Source organism: Anopheles moucheti, chromosome 3, assembly GCF_943734755.1.
Source record: "Anopheles moucheti chromosome 3, idAnoMoucSN_F20_07, whole genome shotgun sequence".
Classification (NCBI taxonomy): domain Eukaryota; kingdom Metazoa; phylum Arthropoda; class Insecta; order Diptera; family Culicidae; genus Anopheles; species Anopheles moucheti.
Window position 1 is genome coordinate 83,630,024 of NC_069141.1, and position 23,233 is coordinate 83,653,256.

The 23,233-nt window shown below is 43.3% G+C and overlaps 1 protein-coding gene across 1 annotated transcript in view; it reads right to left on the minus strand.

Moving 5' to 3' along the window:
* The window catches only part of LOC128303064 (uncharacterized), a 123,580-nt gene extending 101,406 nt beyond the window's left edge, over nucleotides 1-22,174 (minus strand). The window contains exons 1-2 of the mRNA XM_053039918.1: nucleotides 21,118-22,174; nucleotides 860-1,927 (exon numbers count right to left, since the gene is read on the minus strand). Of these exons, the coding sequence (XP_052895878.1) occupies nucleotides 860-1,927; nucleotides 21,118-22,174 (2,125 nt within the window). The remainder of the gene's footprint in view (nucleotides 1-859; nucleotides 1,928-21,117) is intronic.
* Between the last annotated feature and the right edge of the window lie 1,059 nt (nucleotides 22,175-23,233).

Consider the following 23,233-nt stretch of genomic DNA (forward strand, 5'->3'; position numbering starts at 1 on the left):
GGGTTACCCTTTTTCCCCCGTTTTTTGCCGACGCCGATCAATACTTTTGCCGGTGAATTATTAACGTTGCAATGAGTGGGTGTCGAGACGGCAAATATTAAACCCTCGCATCGCCGAAGAAACGGAACGTGTCTGGGATGCAATGATAGCTTTTCGATGGGAAGAATCATATTTCTTCCGTTAACGAAAAAGGCAAACATAATGCAGTGATACATGTGAACACCTGTTAGTGCGCAGTGATTCATTACCAATGCTGATTCAAAAAAGGAGCATGCAAATCGCAGTGGATTTTATGTTGCTGACAGTTAACTAATTCCTGTACTCTCTGCTGAATATTCTAATGTCAAATCTTCGTCGTTTCTTGCAGGGTGACAGTTAATGTTTAGACATAACTGGTATATCTCAAGATTTTTTTTTTTTTTGTTTCGTTAGAACGGCCTGGCCGTATCGACAAATATATCTCAAGATAGCAATTGTGGAATTGTATACAATAGCTTAAACTTATTGTCTAAAACTCCACTATTTACCATATTTACGGAGTCCTTATTTAATTGAAAAGGACAGTGATCTAGACTCCGTCCAAAGACAACATAAATGATATTAAAAATCTTGCAACCCTTACAATATCGATAAGAGGTCTCAGAACGTATATGTCTCAAAAATTCTTAAGAATATTATTAACTCACTGCTTGCTCATCAGATTTAAAATTAATGTCAATAATAACACTTTTGCGACTATAGCTCTAATAATTGTCTGCTTAGGTTATAGTAGCGTCAAGACAATTATTATGGTCAAAAGAATAAGAAATGTTCACAATAAATTAACTCCAGAGAACTCCATTATTTGCAATCCACTTACCTGTTCCCAACGGCATGTTGTTCGTCTTGTGGACTACCTTCGCCACCACGACCGGTTCCTTTTTCTCTTCCGCTTCCTCCTGCACGCGCCGCGCGATTGCACCGCCGACATTGCCGGCACCGACCGGAGCAGCCGTCACAGTGACCACCGTCGTTGTAGGCGTCGAAATCGGTTTCACTTTGGCCAGCGTGGCACCACCGGCCGTCGACACCGAGATACCGCCGGAAGCAGCGGCCGAAGCCGCCACCATCGTACTGCCGGCCGTTGCAACCGTACCGGCCGTGGTGGCATTCCGAATCACCAAAATCGACTGCGATTTATCAAGTCGTTTAAGCGTGCGCAACAGAATCGGACCTTCGGTGCCATTTTTGCTCAACCGTTGCTGTAGAAAGATCGGCCCACCGGTACTGCCCGATGCGGACGATGTGCCCACCTCCAGCGTGGTACCTTTCTTGAGTGCGTCCGATTGCAGCAGAATCGTACTACCGCCACCACTGATACCCTCCAGCGTACCGCTCTTAATGGCCGGCTGGAACAGGATCGTACTAGCCCCACCGGTACCGGACTCGGTCAGCGTTTTGGTAGCGTGTGCCTTCGTGATGGTCGCACCGGCACTGTTCGTTGTGAGACGCTGGTGCTGCAGGAAGATCGGCTTATCCTCATCGCTCAGCAGGCTCAACAGTTCGTGCGTGTTTTGCAGTATAATCTGCCCGTTTTCGGAGCGTGAACCACGGACCAGGATGATGTTGCTGTGCTGTTGCTGCTGTTGATGCTGTGAGGTGGCCACGGTAACGGTGGCCGGACTCTGGCTGGTCGTTACGATCTGCGAATGAGCGATCTGCAGGGCGTGAGATTGCAGCGCACGGGATGCTTCGGCCGAGATGGTAACGCCGGACTTTTCCAGCCCGCTTAGAATTGTTGCCCCGCTGGTGGTGACCATGGTGGACGCGTTCGATACCATCGTAGCCGACCCGGGAGCCGTCGCCACCGATTTACCACCCAGCTGCTGTTGCTCATTGCCACCGTTTGCTGAACCTGCGGTTGCATTGCCCTCCTCGGCCGTTGGACCTGTGCAAAGGAACAATAAATAATTCGTGATATCAGCATTAAGGTTGTATTAAATTAAGCATATTTTACATTTAATATTTAATAACTGGAGAAACGTACGATGAAATAAACAGTTTCAAAGGCACTGATTGATGCAATTTTTCTATGCAAAAATCAATTTCTTATTAAATTCAATTACGATACCTCCAATTCTCTACTCTATAATTTATCTTCATCACAAAACGCAATATCCTCACAACACAGCACACAAAAACTGCAACGTTCCAACATCCTTTACAACAGGAAGCCATAGCTCCCAATCGACAACTCTCGAAAGCGAGTTCATTCCATTATCGATAGTTCGATAGTTTCACCTTACACGCGTCTGGCACAATTATTGGTAAGCAAATAAAACACACTAAAAAGACGGAAGCCAAACCCCTATCACAGACCGGATATCTGCCCATCAAATGGAACGAAATATGGCCACACCGATGGTAATTAATTTCACTCCGGCAATGGAACATTTAACTAATTTCGATCATTTACAAATGGCTCGCAGGGCTATAAAACTTCCCAAAACTAAACTGCCCGCTTCCAGGACAAACGGCCCTTCTAACGAGCTGCATCCCGTTCGACGTGCAAGTGGCAAAGGATCAATTTAATGGCCATACCCATAGCCGGATATATACTTCCGTGTTGCCCATTTCGTCCTGTGGCAGCATCCCTAGCGCACCGGTTCGGCCGTGAGCACGTTAGAACGTTCTGCACCACCGAGAGCGAGTTGTAAAATCAGTTAGCATCGATAAACTTCCGGCGTGTGGCAGACGACTCGCCTGATGGACGAGTGAAGTGAATGTTCGGTTCCTTCCACCAGTAGCTACCAACACGAGCTATCGGACGGCAAGTGCTCGAGTGGATTGGAAACGGGTGGTAAGGTAGGCTAATGTTTTCCCAAACAAACTATCACCTCGTTCATGCACCCCACCTCAAACCAGTTACCCGCCAAACCGCTGTGAAAGTAAATAACGATACAAACAACCGATAAATATCGCAACTAGCCAACGTTCCCACCTGGAATTGGGAATTGGGAAATTTTAAAATGTGAAAAAGTTCTGCATGGGTGCGCAGTTTGGAGTAAACGTGTCAGATGGCCTATACCTTTTAAGTTATGAATTTTGCTAGAAATAACTCTTAGATTAAGTGAGTAGTTATCAGTTCAAACTCATTAAAACATTAATGAATTTTAAGAACTCCGCCTTTTTCTTTGTTTTCCTTGGCTCCTCGGAGCAGAAGATCCAACAGAGATATTCATCTCTAAACCTATGAATGATTAGTAATTTCAATACTAAACAGAAGGAATTATGTGGAATTTATAGTTCTATCCCAGAACATTTTATGGCGAGTAATAGTAGAACCTCCCTAATTCTTGGTAAAAAATCAGAATTATGGATAAAGAAAAACTATTTTGTCTATTGATACTTCTGGCGCTGACTCGAGCAAAATGGCGTTGGGGCATAAATGTAATATTATAGGTTTGACAATAGTGGAGCTCACTTAAATAAAACCCTAATTGAAGTATTATAAAAATTCTTCAAAATAATTCTTGCGAAACCAATATGGTGGCTCTAAGCAGGGTTTGTCATTATCACTACTTAATATAAAATATTTTCAAATGTTCGTTTATTTTGTAGAAAAAATTACGAAATAAAGCATTATCCGAGGAATATTCCAGGGACAAATACGCACACATATACCGACAATGCATAACACTTTCTAACGGGAAAAAGTCATTAGATCTCATCCCAACAGAGCAACTCTTGCATAAAACCCTGCGCCACATCCACTCACTATTTCATTCGCAAATTTACGTCACGATACCGATCGCATCTTAACGATAGACCATCGACATGAAACCGCATCGGGATTCACATAACCCAATGCCATGTACATCCCTAGCCGAAGGACTCGATAGATAACTCTGTCAACTCACAATCCGCTTTTCACCGTACACGACCGACTGAGGGTGGGAAGATTCGATCCATTTTCCCGCACGAAACTGCCGCCCGTGCCGAACGCGCACGGGCCCTCGGTAAAGCGGTAAGTCACTTATTAAAAATAAGACATTCCCTTGCAGATCACGTACACCTTTTCCACGGAATAGGCTGTGTCATTCGTTTCACCCCACCCGGTTTTCTTCCCACTGTCACCGTCGGTGACCCAACGGTGGGTCCCTCCCTGACATAAACGTGCATAGTTTTCTTTAGTGAGCGCACCGAAAACAGGAGGAAAAAACACGCAAACGAAGCGTACGTCCATTCGGAATAAGCAGCGAAACATTCGAGTACTCTTAGCGGGATAAGGCCTTAGGCTTGCCTAACATCTTCTCAAGGGTTATAATTAAAACTTTGTGTTGCCCCTTTGCACTCCCAATACTCCCCCCCATCATCCGTCTCATCACGCACCGGACAAGCTACTTCATTTGTCCGTTTTTCTCTGCTTCGATACTCACTTGCCTAGTCCGCGAGTCGCATACATTCGCAACGCAAATGAGCTTCACTTTGGCTTTTGCCACCCTTAAGCTAGCCCTCGATGCTGATGCATGTCGTTTGTTTTTCTTACTTTTTTCCCCCCAAAGGATTTAGTGTGTCCAATCCTCCCGGTGGCAATTTCCATGCAAGAGCTTCCGGACCGAACCGGGCTCGGTTTCGGTTAAGCAAAGCCGTAGGCAATCATCACGAATATGATAATTGAATCTAAGAACTGTGAGTTGCTGGCCCGCGTGCCTGAACTCCAATTGGCCAGTACGTACGTTCCCGTGCCGTGCTTCCCAATCGAAGTGCTCCACTGGTACTTCCGCTTCAAGTCCGGATCCGGATTGGCAGTGGGATTAAATAAAAATCGGGTAAAACTGTCGGCTAACCGTAACTGTCTCCGGGTCCGGGTTGTGTATCGCCGAAAAGTGCTGTATTTTTTCTTTTGTGTTTCGTTTCGTTTCGTACTACCGCGTAACCGGAAGGGGCGAGTTTTGGCCAGTTGTAGCCAGCTAGCATCACACAAAATCCCACCACCGAAATGTTCCCACCACGTTCCGTGCCGTGCCTGTGGGGCGGTGTGTACGTGCTTTCGCATAGTGAATATTATGCAAAAACGCAAAACTAAAACCAAAGCAAACAGATACCCCCGTTACGAAAGGACTGACAGTGGCTCTGGAAGGGACTGACACGCTAGAAACACGATCGAAAGGAACGCGGGCAGATTGTTTCTGTTTCAATTGTGCCGAAAACTTTCGGTAATTATTTCAGTCGAAAAAATACGGCTTGACGCAGGAGGAAAGGTTCTTACTTAAATTGATCTTTTTTGCAGCTCTTGCCGATGTGACGATCATTTCCACACGTCTACCAACAAATTCTTATAACTGAAGGCAAAAAAAAATCCTCCTTCTCGCATTCAGAACATATTCCTACTACAACCCGTCAAAGTAAACAACCGCCATCATCAACGATGTAGTATGTACCAGCACTAGCCAGTAGTTAACTCACTCGTAAACTTTGTCTAAAATCAACCGAGATGAATGGATAATGACGACAGATGTCGTTGACTCGTTCTGGGGAAAATGGTTCCTTACCACTTCAGCGCGAGCGGTGTACCGGACGGAAAACAAGTGCAAATAAAACCCCAATGCAATAAAAGGAAACAATGTTTCCAACGCGACCATACATCCACCCTGCTAACGGTCTCCACATTGGAAGCGACAGCGAAAAATGTGACCGCCTTAAGCGATGCTGCTTTACAAAACTAGTGAACGAGCTGTAAAGTTATGGGTGGATAATTAAATTCCGCGTGGTTGTACTCGCTCGCTGAATTATAGTGCTATGTAAAGTTTTTTTAATTGGTTTGTTTTAGTTTGTTGGTTGTACTTTGGAAATTTAATTTTAAAAGTCTTCGTTGTGCAATGTGTATACATATGTGGTCTATTACAAAACAGGACTCACAGATTTCACTCCGAATACTGACAAATAAATAAAGAAAACGCAACGATCAACATATTACCTAAACAAAAGTTGAAAGGTAGAGCTCTTGCAACAATCGAACAACACAAATATTAAATGTTACAGACACACTCTGCAGCATAAAGCTAAAGATACTATCCATCCATCTTCCGCTTCAGCAAACCTTTATCTCACACCGCCAAAACATAGGCCACGGGAGAAGTCAAATGCAACTTCCCGTACAGCGGGACAAGACAACGCGCACTACCCACACGACAAAACAAAAAGGGCTATAAAAATATTTAATAAAGGACATCGCGAACTTTGGAAACGCCGTTTTGTCTTTTCGCCTTTTTCGCTTCCCGTTAATCTTTTCCTTCTGACACTCGCATGGTCCTTTTACCAAGGGGTACCTTTTTTGTTTGGCTCCGTTTCGCTTTATTGCTTACACAAGCAAATAAACAAACAAAATAAAGGCTTATCCTTTGGTCATCTCTGAATGTGTGGTTTGATGGTCGTAAGGATTGTTTTGCATGTTTTCATGCTACAAAAGGGAGGATGCGGAACAAAAATATTAGTCAACTATCGCAGACGGAATGGTGATACGATTCGAAGTAATATTGGTGTCTTCGTTGGGTTTTTCCGTGACCTTTTCGGTATCCATTAAAAATCAGGTGAACCGTGTTCCAGTTTAAAGCGAGGAACTGCACGAGGAAATATGAAGTTGAAGTAATGTTGGGATCAGTAATATTCATTCATTCCTTTATTAAAAAGAACATTTATTTTATTATTGATTTATTTCCAAGTAATTCCAGTCACAAAAAATGTTTAAGCAACTCTAGTACTATAAACGACACACTTAAAAAAGAGAATATTCCAGGACAACTTACTCTCACTACGCTTAAATCTGCAGATTATGTACAGAGCGCCACGCTCCTTTTAATTAATAATTAAATAATCCAATTACGTGTTCCACTATCTACCAACTACTACTTTTCAATTAAACAAAAAAAAACACCACAATATTCCGAAACTAATGCACCCATTGCGAGGAAGAAAAAGGACTCTCCAGCAATAAATGTATTAATATGAAATTAAGCGCATAAATTATGTCTCCATTGATTTATGCAGTACCGCTTGATAATAAAAACTCACCGTCAGCAAGCTGGCTGATCTCGATAGGTAAGAAAATGGGACAGCAACACAACAGCAGCACACAGAACAAACAGACAAAATACACATCCCAGTACCGAAATGGTCCCGTACCGGTACGCTTGCCTGTCGCGCGCTCTACTAATTATGACTTTGTGTGGTTTACTTTTCTCAATCCTCGCTAACCGGTGTCTCATCCCGGGGTAAGACCGGCAGTCGGTTAGTTGCAACCCTCTACTCAAACACCACTGTTGGATCTGTTGGACTGCTGGAAGGACACGCGTCCTGCAATCAAACAGCAGCACCCAACCAGCAGTGCAGGAGCATCCTGTACATTGGACGAACTCTCCAGCGTACCAGCTCAATATTGAATCGCAAGCAGCAAGAAGAACGCAAACCGAAAACATTAAAACTAAGGATTTTCCACAAACATGAACAATAGCCGAGAGTAGTTCGCTGCCACACTGCTGGTCCTCGCTGGGCCATACGGAGCGAGCAACGTGAAGCAGCGCCACTTATTGTTCGCCATTGTGTTGGTTTACATCAAACGGGGGGAAGCCTGTTTGCATGCAAACGACCATCGGGCGAAGCTGAGGATGAGCAAAGCGCTTGGAATAAAAAAGCAAAACAGTAAAACCCCAAAAACAAGGACACCCCTTTTTCCGGTCCATCCTTTCTGCTCTCGCTCCTGTCGTATCTGTTACACGAATATCGGAAAGCCAACCACTTCAAAACCCAACAGAAACCGAGAGGATAAAAATGACCATCCTCAAAACTGGCCTTCCGCTTTGTGGCGAACTTATCCGAGGGACAATAGCGCTGCATTTGCAATGTCCGACGTTTTAACCACAGTCCCAAAACGTAAAAAGAAAACAGTCGCTCCTTCCCTCACGGTACGTTTGGTCAATGTTAAATGTCGTCACTGCACACGGCCGCGTGGCTTTGGTGGTGGTGATAAATGGAACGGTGGTTTGTTATTTTATTAATTTGCTGAAAGGCGTACGAAACCACAAATGGCCCTCGGAACAGCAATTGTTAGTGAACGTTTTGTGTGGTTGGAAGAGTTTTTGCTTAAGCCAAACGGACTACATTTTTTACATTAGTTTTTTAACAACAAATTTTATATTTGATGTGATTAATAATGGTACTGTGAGTAACTGAAAAAAATACAAATTTTACACCGTCCCTTTCACTTTATGTTTTCTCCCAACAGCTCCTTTTTTTAAGAGCAACAAAAATCTGACCACCACCTACTTGGATGCATAAACATTGCAGACATGCCACTCACACAAACCATCGTTCCTCAAAAAAGATATCAGCCAGAACGATCATAAACTGTAATCTCTTTCCATAATTGAGTCACATTAAAAAACTCTTACGGTCAAGCGTGCGCCACGTTCTTCCACCGCCAGATAAGCCCGAAACGCCCGATCTGAACGCACCGATAGGGTGCGGAAATTTATGGCTGACCATTGGCTAATAAATAGAATGCACCATAAATAACACGACCGACTGCTCGGGGAACATCAACAGCAACAACAAAAAAAGGGCTAAAGGGACACTAGCCGGCACTGTAGCGTCGGTTTGAAAATTGAGATGATGACATTTACGAGATGGCTAATAGAAATTTTATTCCTGTATTGCTAATGGAAGCAGCAATGAATGGGGCAGCTATGGGCCGTTTTGAGTATGAATTCACAGAATGCGGTAGATATGTTTTGTGAGCGTTTGTAATGTATTATTTTATATTCGTTTCTTATTTCTGTTAGTTATTGTAAATTCCAAAGAAATATGTTTGAAGCTAAATCAAATTCATGCAAGCTTATCCTGGCAAATAACCAATAAACTGGCTATCTTTCATTTAACTTTTCCATCATTTTTAGCCTGGTGCCGTGACCAGAATAATTCTTCAAAACTATCTGACTCTCACTGCCGAACATTGTATTATTTTAAAAAATGAAACAAATTTAATCCAAACAGTTAGTCATACGGAAAATGACAAAGTCCTTAGAATTTCCTTCCAAAATACAAACCTACTGTCTTGCTAAATATTTGATTATATACTAAAAGATATTTGATAATTCGAGACGTAATATACTACCTTCTACATTCTACACTCCCTTTATTCAGAACGCTTCCAAACCCCCTAGAACAAAGAGATCATCACGCAATGTTTCAATCTGACAATGAGCCGAATGTTTGCGACCCACAACGCGAAGCTTAGATAAATCTCGATACCGTACCAATGCCCAAAACCACCTCCATCCCGTGTGGTGGATTGCTTTGTTTATGAGCATCCGCCAGATACCAGCTGAACCGAATTACATACTTCACTAACGATCCCGTTTGTACCGGCAGCCGTGGGGTATTTGGCACCGAATCGTTGTAGATTTGAAATTATTAGCTGCCGTATTTCTTACTTTACACGCACACGCATTTAATCGCACAAAAGGCCCTGTTCACCCTTTTTCGGCTGCGGAGTAACGCCACGCATAGAGAAGTGGAATGCCAACCGCGCGCTCACACCGAGTGCTCCTGAACCAATTTCGTGTGGTTTCGCACGGTGACAACTAACGCGAGCGAAGAAAATCCATCTCAAATTTCGCACCATTCCACACACCGCAGGAACGTTTTCCTGGTCGGAAGCTGTGTGTTTGGGTTCCCTGGGGGAAAAGCACACCATCCTGACACTTGAACGGTGCGCACACATGTGCGTACCACGGGTTCTCCGAAACGACACGACGAAAGACAACGCTTTCGCTCGCATTCCCCACCATGTGGCAGTGATTCAGTAACTTTGCGGAAAAGTTAATAAAAAATTAACAACTACTCCGGAGAGAGATCCTGGTCCGAAATCAGCCACCAACCCACCGGTCCACCCTTCCGTGCGTCATACAGGCAGCGTGCATACACTTACGGCCCGCGAGTATCGTTGGTGCTGACAAAATTATCTACTTTCCGTGCAAGCAAAAACTTTTTCCACAACGCCTCCTTTTCCCCAACAACGGTCGTTCCGTCAAATCGTCGGTTTTGGCGAAAACCGCACTTGACGGTGCGGAGGTTTTTGCACAGGGCAAAAAACCACACCGTATAATAAGTTGACACGTTCCGAAACCGGCGTCACATTCAGGGGGGGGGGAATGTGCCAAACGCGCCAGTGGAGCAACATTTTTATGGGTTTTGTGTTGGCACAGGCGAGAGTAGTGGGCGCGAAAGAGGATTTATTTCGCTTACCATCAGAGCGGAACGGCAATTTCTGTTAATGATATCAGCGAAACATGATGAAAGATTCCGATACCTTCTTATCATTGCTTTTTTGTTTCTTTGCCTCCAAAAACTTCATCGTGGGAAAAGTTGTTTTTTTGTTTATCTTTTCTGTATTTTGTAAGGTAATTTATTTGTTTACCTTATTCTAGTAAACTTGCGATCCCGTGTTCGCAGACATCTCACCGCTACAATACGCTGAAGATGTAATGCAGATGGAGCCTTCATCTCTCAACAATCGCATGAACATGTTTTGTCAATTTGTTACACTCACCATCAGCGACAAAAGCGACAACTACTTAAAAAGTAACAAATGTTCAACGCATCAAGATAATCTCTACAATCTCTACAACCGCCGGCACTTCACGCTTTCATGCAAACATGCAAAGGGCGAAAATTGAAATCGCATACCCAAAATATATGCAATCTCCCCGTGTACACCTCAAACGGTTCACCGTGACAACGGGTCGCGCCGTGGGTACGGGTCAGCAAAAATGGAGCAATAAAATGTTAAACATACACCCGTATTATGCACACACCACGGGAAAACGTACCATTTATGCTACGGCGATGAGGGCGGCAAACAGGTCGAAGAGGGGTCCAAAAACCACCCACCCGCTGACAGACGCGGCACCGTACCAATTGGCACCCACAAAGCGGTACACACCTCGGGGTTGCTCCCGGGTGGCAGACACACTTGCCACCTTTTTTTTTTTTTTTACCAGAACTTCAGGACCATTTTCAATAAAATACCCATATTTACAACCCACCACGCTGCTGTACGGACAGTTCCACCGTTCCAAACGGGTGGCTTCATTCATTACAGCGATTTGGCATGCTCCGGACAGATTAATCTTGTTCAGAAACAGATTTGCTTTTGAGGTAAATTGAAAATTTGCGGTGCAATAAAGTCGACAAGTAATGGGTTGCTTTCACGCGCCACTTGCCAATCCAAGCAACCCAAGCGTCTGAATGCAGGTTGCTGTCCTGTTTTGATGTCTGTTTTTCTCTTTTGGGTTTTATTGTTTTGAAAGTTTTTTTTTACATTCTTCATTAGTTCATGTTCCATTATTAAACCTTTGGAACATTCTTTTCGATAAAATTACATTAGTTTATTATTTTCTTATTAAAACATCACAACATATATACATTTTAAAATTCTTTCTAAAAACCTATAAATTGTGATTTTCAAAATCCAAAAAAGACTTTTTAGGATACTATTCACAATACTGCGGCATCATGACATCAAATATTTACGATCCGACGATTTTTCATCACTGATTGCTGTTAAGGAACTGATTTACACTTGTAGCATAATGCCCAGAAATTCCATTCATTATTTAACGACGAAACAATACACCCCTCTCTTTATCACACCGATCAGAAGCTACTTCGGGCCCATCAATCCCCATCGTCCTGTCTCTAGAGCCTTCACACCTTGCCAATCGCCAGTGTGCAGTTGCGCTCAAAAGATTAGCTACTCAACTGAAACTCTAATCAATTGGTAATTCTCGGAACCGATTTTCGTGCCACTGCTCCCTCGCACTGCAAATGGCACGTTCAACTTCCCAACCGATGCCGAAAGTGTCAAGCGCACCGAGCCGGTGTATTATGTTCCAATAATTATTCATCATCATTAGTGCATTAATTGATTGATGGCCCGGACCCCTCGAGAGTGTTCAATGCAATGAGCAATTGAAGCGAACTGCACACTTGCAATTACACGCACACAATCGCATTCGGCACCCTTAAACGGTTCTAGCTTTGCGTGACCTGATACGTTATTGTGTGTTTGTGTGTACTTGAATGTTTGCAGTAATTGTGCCAATTGGAAGCGAAATGTCTACCGGGCGAACGTCTTCGCTGGGCTCCCGGAATTTCCCGGGCCCCCAAAAACCACAACCTGTCGTGAGTGAAACCGATTCCGTGCAATTACCTTCCGATGATTTATGGCGGCGAAACGTAAACCCCCTTAGCGCAGCGCAAGAAGTTAGCCAAACGAAGTCATCACCCGGAAACGCACCCTACTCACTCACGCCCCTCGCCAGGAAAGCGGGAATAGGGCGGGCTTACTTCCGGGACGTGCCGTGGGAGAAAATCGAACCGTTCCTTTTGGGGAACGATGGGCCGCCCGCCCGATAACGGCGAAGGCGCAAATATGCCAATTGGAAAATGGAACGATAAATAATACAGCCATAAGTACCTGTTGTTGTTTATGTGCTTCGACGTTATTTGTCTTCTGGCTCACCGTACACGCACACACACACACACAAACAAACACTTCTGCCTCAAGGCACGATCGACCCCGTGAGCTTCTGCTTCCGGTACAACGATCCGAAAGTTGCTCACATTTCCGGTACCTTTCTTCGGCCACTTTCACCGGACCGGATTGTTCCACCCTTGTCCACCGGCCCAACGGTGGAGCTTAGGATTTTGATTCCCTTTCAAGGATCGGACGAGCAGACAGCTTTGAAGGAGATTTAGCCACCCGCACACCCGCAACTGAAGGCACGAGACTGCCTTGCCATTATTGGCAAAACCGGTAATCGCACGCCCTTCAGCTCGCTTCCCAGAAAGGATATTGGGCTCGTATTACAACGGTTTCGATGCACGGTGGGAAGAAGGACGATGTTACGGAACGATTGCGATCTATTTCTTCCGTTTGCTCTTCTCGCGCGCCACGAACGAACGCATGCGAGGTGGGATAATTTTACGCGTGCAAGCATACCTCCACGTGTACCCCGCACGATGACAACGGTGCTGAGGGGGGAAATTGGTACGAGCGTTACTGTCGAACTGAACCGTATGCATAAATAAATTAAATCAAACTCAGGCGCTCAGCTCCACGGGAACGAACCGAATAACGCCGGGAAGATAGAACTCGAGCTCATAATAAATCAATACCCAACTCCCTGCGAAGCGGTGGGGGAATTTGGGTGGTGTGTCATCGGTGTGGTTAAGTGATTTATCATTTGTTGAATCGGTTCAACTTATGTGCATATTTCACCATTTTCAAGCGGCAGTTAGCAAACGGAGATTTTACGCTTTCTTTGCAGGAAGTCATGGATGACCTTCGCACAAGGTTGTTCCTGACGTGATGGGTGCGAAGGCTTTCAATCGATATAAAAACGTTGGAGATTTAAATGCGTTTACTATTATGAGAACATAATTCTAGATTTTTTTTCTTATTTGGCGACAAAAGTACAATTATGTGAATTTCAGTTCCTCGCTTTCCCTTATGTCACATTTATGAGATTAATAAAATATTTTTTTTCGATTGAACGGCCTCAAAAATAGAAATAGTAAAAATAGTACTCTCAAAAATAGACCCTTATAGACCAGTCACTTAGTAAATTTGGTAATAAAAGATTCTAGAACACGCCTGGTACCTGGTACAATTATTGAATGAACAGTAAAATCCTTAATAGAAAGTATAATAAATAAAATATTCTACGCCATTTCACTCATTACATATACTATCTACGAAGATAACCGTTGCATAACAGAACCACAAACAGAACCAGTATTTCAGAATACCTTAACGTACCAAAATGAGTCTTAATTCCTTTCACAATTCCGTTCAAACAAGTCAGATCACACACTTGAGTATCTCTACCGTAAGCCTCGATGCCATTAAAAATAATCGGATACACCACTTATAAAGCAGATTATGATACCAGTCAGTCAATAAATCGTTAGTAATCCTGTATGCCAATCATCGACACCATCATACTTACCCACGATTGCTCATTACTGTTTGTTGGTGTTGCTCAACCAGCACTCAACTTCACCGTGGAATGAAATGAAAGCTCCAGCACCAACCGATCAAAGCCGTCCCTGTTGCATTTACAGCTGTACGTGCGAAATCCATACAGCATACCACATCGTATGTTTTGCTCTCATTGCTCACCCACCATCCCTTATCCAACTCCGGGCCGCCTGCTTCAGGGTCGTGCGAGTCTTACTACAACAACAACAACCCGAAACTCCCACAAGGGCAGAAAAGCCCACGGGAAACCAAAAAGCCTTCACCGCACCACCCCCAAAACGGGCCTCCCTGCCCGAGTGAGGGGACCGGAAGCAAACACACCATCAAAGTGCATAATAAATCATGCTCAAACCCAAACGCGCCCCAAACGTTGCTCTGGTCCGGAGAATATTCGACATTTTTACCCAATCCTTGTTAGAACACGCCGGAAACGCTCGGGAAGGGAAGGATGTGGCAGGATGATTCGAAGCAGCTCGTACCGGTCGACTATTTGCTTTTCTGGTGCTGGTGCAAGTGCCGGCCCGTGTGGCGAAGAGTGCCGTGTACCCGTTGGCCGCTTTCCAAATGAATCAATACGCGAGGTGTTCGAAACATCCATCCACGGTGAACGGTTCGCAGTATCGGAAAATGGATCTGGAAAACTGCTTCCCAAGCGCGATGGGGTATAACAGGGGTGAGAGGTTGCAGGGGCGGCCTCAGAAATCAAGTGTTACAACATTTACAACATCCTGCCCCCATCCCACACCCCAGCGTTAAGCCCTCGAAGTAACGACTCGATTGGTAACCGGCTAAACAAACTGACACCGACTGGAGTGTTGGATCGACATGCTTCCAACGGCGGGTTTTGGGATTCCGGCAATGATGTACCGTTCCGGTGACGCCGAACTGTACTCCCCTGGCGGCATGGGACGGGAATTCCAAGCCATTTTTGTCGACATTGAAATCGGAAATTCCAATTCCAATTGAACTTTGGAACTGTGGAATGCAGCGTTGGAGGAACGTAACACTGCTGTCGCATCCATCGGCCTCCGTACGGTTGGTGTTGGAAGATTTTAGATGTTTTTTTTTGCATCATAGAATTTTCATTCAAAGAACGGTGCATTTTCCCATCGGGACAACCCGATGGGGCCCCACAAGTGTTCGTGTTGCGGCATGATGGTAGGATAAATGGAAATGACTCTTTGAAGAAGGCATTTTTTCTTACAGCTGAAAAGTCCCTTAAATTCGTATGCAAATAAATTTCAACCGTTATTTCTTCATCTAAAAACATATTAAAATATATTAAATTGCTGACTGCTTTTGACAAAGTCAATTTACGGTTCGATCATAGTTTTCTTTTATGTTAATCATTTATCAGTTAAACTAAAGCTGAAGCATGCGCAAATATTTGGACACATTTATTCGCCAGTATTATTGCTTACGTATCTTTATAAGTTCCAATATCTTATTTAAGTTCAAATCTTAATCTGCAATTAAACACCATATGTATTATAATTATTAGATGTCCTTTCTAGGAGTTCAAAATTCAGACCGAACTATGATTTGACTATTATCGGACTTTATCGGGCTCTTATCGGACTATTTTTGGACTATAATCGCAATGTGATTGGACTGTGATCGGACTATTTTAGGATTATCCGTCTATAATCCGTCTATTATCGGGCTCTTATCGGACTGCTTATTGGAAAGCAAAACCAAACCGAAAAAGAGTTACGCTCAACTTTTTTCCTCGTGAATGTATAGCTCACCCTGCCAGAGGTTGAACAATACTCTTATTTTTATGTCTTACTCAAAAAAGTTAAACTTACTTAATGAAACCTTCCTTTTCCTCAAATTTAAAAGCATCGTAACAACCTTCACATATATGCCTTTTATCTTCCCTTTTACCTTCGTATGTGCCTTCGCTCGTAATTTATTTTGATGCGTTCCAAACCACAAGGACGGCAAAGGTAAGTGCCAATTTAAAATACCATCGCGTACTAAATACGCAAGACCTTTTTTAAGCAAAAAAAAATTTCACCCTTCACATGCTTCACATGTTTTAGTTTCTGATCCCTTAAAACAAACACACCACTATCAAAATGAATTTGCTGGCTGGAGGAACCGTATATAAAAAAAAGCTCCCCAATCCAAAACCCCGACCCATTTCTGGCCGGCACGTAAAAGCCGGGTTCGTTACTGGTTGCGAAAAACGGATTTCCTTATGTTCATTACGATGATGTACGATGCATGACAGAGAGTCATTTATAAGAGCAGAAAGAACACAACCCACCCCAATAATGGCATGATGCTTCACGGTGAAGCCAACCGCCGGGGTTAGTTTTTTTTTCTCACCGAGCGCAAACTCCTAAGTCTAACCGAACGTTTCACAGCGTGATGGATAGCGTCATGACACGACTGAATGTTAGCCCCCAACTCGGGGTAGGAAGTGCGAACAAACGGAAGGACATATGTAATACGTTAGGAAAATTAGCTGCACAGTCGTCGGTAACAACGATGGAAAGAGAAAACTGTTTTATTCGCATTAATGTAGCTTCGAAACATGGAGAATATCGAAACAGTTTCGAACATACAATTGTAAAATTAAACGCGAATGATTCTGGCACTGGCCAAAGCGTCAAATTATAGCAATATCTTAACGACACCGGGGCCTGCTATAGCAAACAATCTGGCAAACGGTCACGAAACCTGTATCGCTTTCCCAACACCGCAGTTCCGTTTCCGTTCCGCTCGGAAAACACCATGAAAAACACAACCTTTATCAGTTACTTTTGATCTCGAAACATTCACTATTTCACACCCCATTACAGCACCATAAATGTGTCTGTATGTGTGCGTGTAATTTGAGCAATTTCTTCACTTTCTTTTTTTTTTGGTTTTCTGCACAAAAGTGAACAGCACTTCCGAATGGCTTTGGATGATTTTCCCCCCCAGTCCCATGCCCATATGCCCGACCGACACGGATTTGGCTGTTCCTTGGCTACACACAGAGCGAAAGCAACCACGCTTCAAAAGCAAACCAAACGGACGAGATTTACGGATATTTTTATCATCCGAATTCCACTTCAGAAAATTAACTTCTTTTATGAAGTTCTTAAAAAAAACGCAGCGTTACATGGCACGGGCGAGCGAACGCTTCCGGGAAGGACAATCCAGGGAGATAATACGCGTGTGTCTTCACGATACGAAACGTAACGAGCGTTTTCATGCGAAATGGAAAAGATGGAAAACTTTTGCTAATCCGAAGCAGGCGGATCGTCTCTCGCTGACGCTGACTAATGCCCGAAAACGGAGAGAAACGATTGTTTTGCAAAGTGTTCCTGGGAGGGGGGTAAAAAAAACACGAGCTGGCACGATATTTCCTGCGGCCATTCCAGACGATTCCGGAGCTATTGTTTCTGGTGCGAGAGGAAGAATAGCATCGACATCGTGTGAAGTAGAAAATGTCTTCAAACTTCCACTTGAAAGCGAGTCTTTTTAACGTTACTTTTTCGCAATTGGTTGTCTCGCGTGGGCTTCTATTTTCATTATTTGAATCATTTTCTTACCTATTTGCTAGATTTATTCATCTTAACCTTCCATCCAAACCCATAAGAAAAGGAACCATGCCATTGTCTCCCATAGAAACTGTTGTATTTATTAATTCCGTTCTTTATTTCTGCTGTTGCTGTTCCCTCCAAAATTCCGACTGACGCTTCCTATCGTTATTGTAGTAATTGTAGTTCAGTGCTGCCAGAACCTTCTATAATTCGTAATTCGCATTCTGGCAGATATTGTAGGGCAGTGATGCCAGTATCATCTAATAATATGTAACAACTCTTCCCCGCAAAATTAACTACATCCTAGCATGTTACAATTTAACCTTTCTGGAGGTTTGGTAATTCGTTTGGATCGGCGTATCGCTGAATTTGCTGGCAAACCTGTCGAGCCCAAGATTCCCTCAAAGTTAGCATTTCCTTTCGAACTCGACTGGATCTCTGGTGTAGTAGCAGGAATTAACGTGGTCTGAGGAGAATTATTTTTTGTAATAATATCAATGTTATCTTCCGATATTGTATTGTAAGGCATGCTAGAAGAAGGTACGGTTGCATTATCAATTTGACGACTGGTCTCTTCGGGAGGTGAAGAAAATGCGTCGACCTCCGAGCTTGGGAAATTTGCACCAACACTTCGCAACTGATCAATGTGGCGCTTCCAGACTCGCCCATCACTCAGTTGTACCATATAATGCAGTTTTCCTAGTCTTTCTTTGATGGTACCGAAATTCCACTTATTATCGTGAAGATATTCCCTAGCGGCAACTTTTGAACCTACTGTAAATTCTCTAATTTTTCCTTGTATTTCACTTGCATTGGAATCCTTTGATGGAATCATTAGATCGAGTCTACAGTGCATTTGTCGTCCAAAAACTAGCATAGAAGGTGAGAAACCAGTAGCTGGGTGGATCATTTTACGATACGTTAGCAATATATTGCAAACTTCGCTGTGTACCTGGGAGCGATCGCAGTTTAAACATTTGAGTTTTGCCTTCATCGTTTGTATGAATCTTTCAGCCTGTCCATTCGTGGCTGGATGGTACGGGGCTGTGAGTTTGTGTACAATTCCATTTAATATTAGAAATTTTCCGAACTCTCCTGAAGTGAATTGAGTTCCATTGTCACTTACTAAAACTGAAGGTAATCCGAAAGTACTAAAGAACTCTCTACACATTCGTATAGTTGTCTCAGTGGTCATGTTGTTTACTACGTAAACACACGGCCACTTGGTGTAGGCATCAACCAATATTAGGTAATAGAATCCCATGAATGGACCAGCGTAGTCTATATGGACTCTTTGAAAAGGTTCTGTAGGTGTATTCCAGCAGTGGAAAGACACTTTAGGTGGGTTTGATTTAGCAGCTTGACAAGGAACACAGTTCTTGATCAATTCCTCAATATCTCGATCCATGCCTTCCCACCAGCAATAGGAACGAGCTAAGGATTTAATCCGACAGATCCCGAAATGGGTTGAATGAAGTTCACGTAAAACTTTCATTCGTAAAGCAGGTGGTACATACACCCGGGTTCCTCGCATCAGACAATTCTTCTGAAGACTGAACTGTTCCTGATCTACACCAAATCTGAATTTACCATCTACTCTTTTCCCCATTCTTAATGCACGTAAGAGTTCACGAACGCTACTGTCCGCTACAGTTGCAGAGCCTAGTTCTTCAACTGTGAGAGGTAGTGTCTCTATAGAGTTAACTTCTATAAAGTCTGGTTCTTCGATTTCCTTCTCAGGATCTGTAGAGGAAATTGGTAGACGGGACATAGCATCGGCATTAAAGTGTTCTGATGAACGACGGTGTTTAATTTTGTACTCGTAGGCTTGTAAGAATGCAGCGTAGTGTTGCATACGAATTGCAGACATTGTAGGAAGTCCCTTTGTTTCCGAGAAAATTTGGCTTATAGGTTTATTATCAGTGATCAATATAAACTTACGGCCATAAAGGTATTGGTGAAATTTTCGTATACCGAATATTATAGAATAAGCCTCTTTATCAATTTGTGAGTACTTCTGTTGTGTTCTCGTTAATGTCTGCGAGGCGTATTGTAGAGGTTTTTCTGTTCCATCAGGGAACTGATGACTGAGTACTGCCCCGACTCCGTACGGAGACGCGTCAGTAGCCAAAATTACTGGTAGATTCGGGTCGTAGTGTACTAAAAATCTATCTGATTGCATCTCTTTTTTTACGTATTCAAATGATTTTTCGCAATTTTTATTCCAGACGAAAGGCACATCGTCTTTTAAAAGATTGTTTAAGGGAAATAGTATTGTGCTGAGGTGAGGAAAAAATCGACCATAGTAATTTATAAGCCCAACGAAGGAACGCACTTGATCCTTGTTTTCCGGAGCTGGCATATTTTGAATTGCCTCGATTTTTTCCTGTAATTTGTGGATCCCTTCTTTATCCACCATGTATCCACAATACTCAATTTTGTCGGAAAAGAATTCGCATTTGGATCTATTAACCCGAAGGTTGTACCTGTTCAGCCTTTCTAATACTTGTTCCAGTCTCTGTAAATGGGAGTTTTTATCTGGACCCGTAACCCTAATATCGTCAATAAAGACGGTTACACCTGGTATCCCTTGTAAGATTTCCTCCATAAGTCGTTGGAATATCGCTGGGGCAGAGGCGACACCATACATTAGGCGGGTAGGGCGGAATAACCCTCTATGAGTACTTAACGTGAGTAAGTCTCTATCTTCTTGACGCACTTCGAGTTGCAGATAAGCCTGGGATAAGTCGAGTTTAGAAAATGTTTCTCCTCCCGCAACGGTGGCAAACAATTCTTCAACCGTTGGCAATGGATGATCATCAATCATTAAGTTTGGGTTCACTGTTATTTTGTAGTCCCCGCATAAACGTACTTTGCCCCCAGCCTTTTTCACTGCAACTACAGGAGTTGCCCATTCTGCATGATCCACCTTTTGCAATATTCCATCTTTAATTAACTTTTCCATTTCTTTATCCACTGCATCACGCAATGCAAAAGGTACCTGTCTTGCTTTAATGTACACAGGTTTCGTATTTTTCCTAATCGTTAGGGAAGCTTGAATGCCATTGATTTTACCCATAGTTTCACTAAAAACTTGTGGAAATTTTTTAAGTAAATTATTTAATTCACTGGAAGCAGTTTGTTTCTCACTGTCACAGTAAGAGACAGAGTGTGTACCGGGTTTGAAAACACGATTTAAATCTAAGTTTAAAGCACTTAGCCAATCGCGTCCCAGCAAAGGGTGCCTGTTAGATTTTGCTACATGCAAAGGTAGCATGAGCTTTTTGTCATTGTTAGTAATTGCAACCATCACTTTTCCTAACACGCCAATATCATTATCGCAATAGCTTATTAGCCTTATGTTTGTCGGTAAGATTTCCAAATTATTAAAGAATTTTTCTTTATCCTGCATATTTATGAGTGTAACGGGAGATCCGGTGTCGATTTCGAAATTCAATACCCTCTGACTTACTCTTAGACTCAACCAGAACTTACCAGCATTTCCTGCGCTGAGGTGAAAAACGCTTTTGATGACCCGCGACTCCTCCAAATGATGCGTATTCTCCGGCTTCTTTTTGTCCTTTGACAAACATACTTTTTCCAGATGACCTTTTTTCTTGCAGCCGTTGCAGACGGTGGTTTTGTGTTTACACTTATCCGCCATATGATCAGGATCACCGCATCGGAAACATGCTTTCCGTTGTGTATTCCGGTTAACTGTGTGAAGTCCAATATTCTTTTGTGCCATCGATGGTAGAGCCTTTTTCTTAGTCTTTTTTGCACCATGTTCAATATGTTGTACTTCCGTTTTATGCGATCCGTGCATCTCATCAGTACCACGGTGAGACATTTCCATACTAAAAGCGATTTCCTTTGCTCTTACTAATGTCAAATCGCGAACCTCTAGCAATCGGGACTTTATCACGCGATTCCGGATCCCAAATACGAACTGATTCCGTAGAGCTTTGTCCAGGTAGTTCCCAAAATTGCATGTTTGGGATAATTTTTCCAATTCCATCAAGTAAGCACTTAATGATTCTTGATCCATCTGCTTGCGGCTAGCAAACTTGAAGTTTTCTAGTATTTCCAACGGTGTAGGACTGAAATGGTTTTTCAGCAAGCTTACGATCTCATCAAATGACTTAGTATGCGGTGCAGAATTTTGTAGCTTATTACAAAGCACGTCGTATGTAGGACCACCCATGTAATGGAGCAAATGATCGCGTTTGTCCTCTTCCGCAATGTGGTTAATGCGAAAAGAAATTTGCAGACGTTCCAGCCATCTATCGAAATTAGATTTAGTAGAGTCGAATGGCTCAAACACGCACAGCGTTGGCATCATTTTCGCAACCTCAGCAGCAGGCAGCATAGTAGTAGAACCGGCAGGAGCAGTATTACCGGCAGCAGCAGTAGAACCGGCAGGAGCAGTATTACCGGCAGCAGCAGTAGAAAAACCGGCAGGAGCAGTATTACCGGCAGCAGCAGTAGAACCGGTAGAAGAAGTAGAAGCAACAGCTTTATCCGCGTTAGCACGTTTAGATAAAGGTGCCATTCGAAGCGAAAAACGTAGTATTTCCGCAGAACGAGAAGTATGTAGCAGTTTTCTCCTATAACACGCGCAATTTCGAACTTCCTCGTCGCCAAACTGTTGTATTTATTAATTCCGTTCTTTATTTCTGCTGTTGCTGTTCCCTCCAAAATTCCGACTGACGCTTCCTATCGTTATTGTAGTAATTGTAGTTCAGTGCTGCCAGAACCTTCTATAATTCGTAATTCGCATTCTGGCAGATATTGTAGGGCAGTGATGCCAGTATCATCTAATAATATGTAACAGAAACCATATCACAGTCGTACGTTATGCTGCACAGTCGTCAATGAGAGCATAAAACACACACAGACACACCAATATTCCAGTGGCTTCTTACCGGTATTGCAAGAGTCATCATTTCTCTGACAGTATTCCCTGGCAAATATATAGAGTCTAGACTCAAACAACCCCGGAAAGCTGCCCTGCTTCTGGATGAACGGGTTTTTTCCGTGTCTATGCCTTCTCTAATTGAGTACGGAAGATGGCATCGAACGAGGTTTTCCTTTCAAACAATAGAAATACACAGACACACACACATTCGCAAACACGACTCCATTATTCCACCCTCACAATTGATACACCCCATCAGGACGAACAAAACGATTGTCGTCGTTGTCGTTATCATGGAGTTGGTCTTCAACGGCATCAAGACGTCTTCGACTTCCTTCTACCAACCGTCGACCGTGTGCTACACCGAGGGGAACATCAAATCGTTGAGCTATTTTCCTATGCACACAAACACAAGCACCAGCTATAAGGGTAATGAATCGTGCTGGAGTGAGGTGAGATTAAACGGCCAATATGCCATCCGGATCACGATTGCTCTTCCGGGATGCTCGTTTAACGGACTAATCACGAAACGTCAACCAGCGGGCCAGCGACGATGCCGCTGCCACTATCCAGCTCGATGACATTAAATTGAGCGTAAGTAATGGAATCAATCATTCTCAATGAACCTTTTCGCCACAGAAACAAACGGTGAACAGTGCGTAAGCGATTACGCTTACGTATCGCACGGGAATA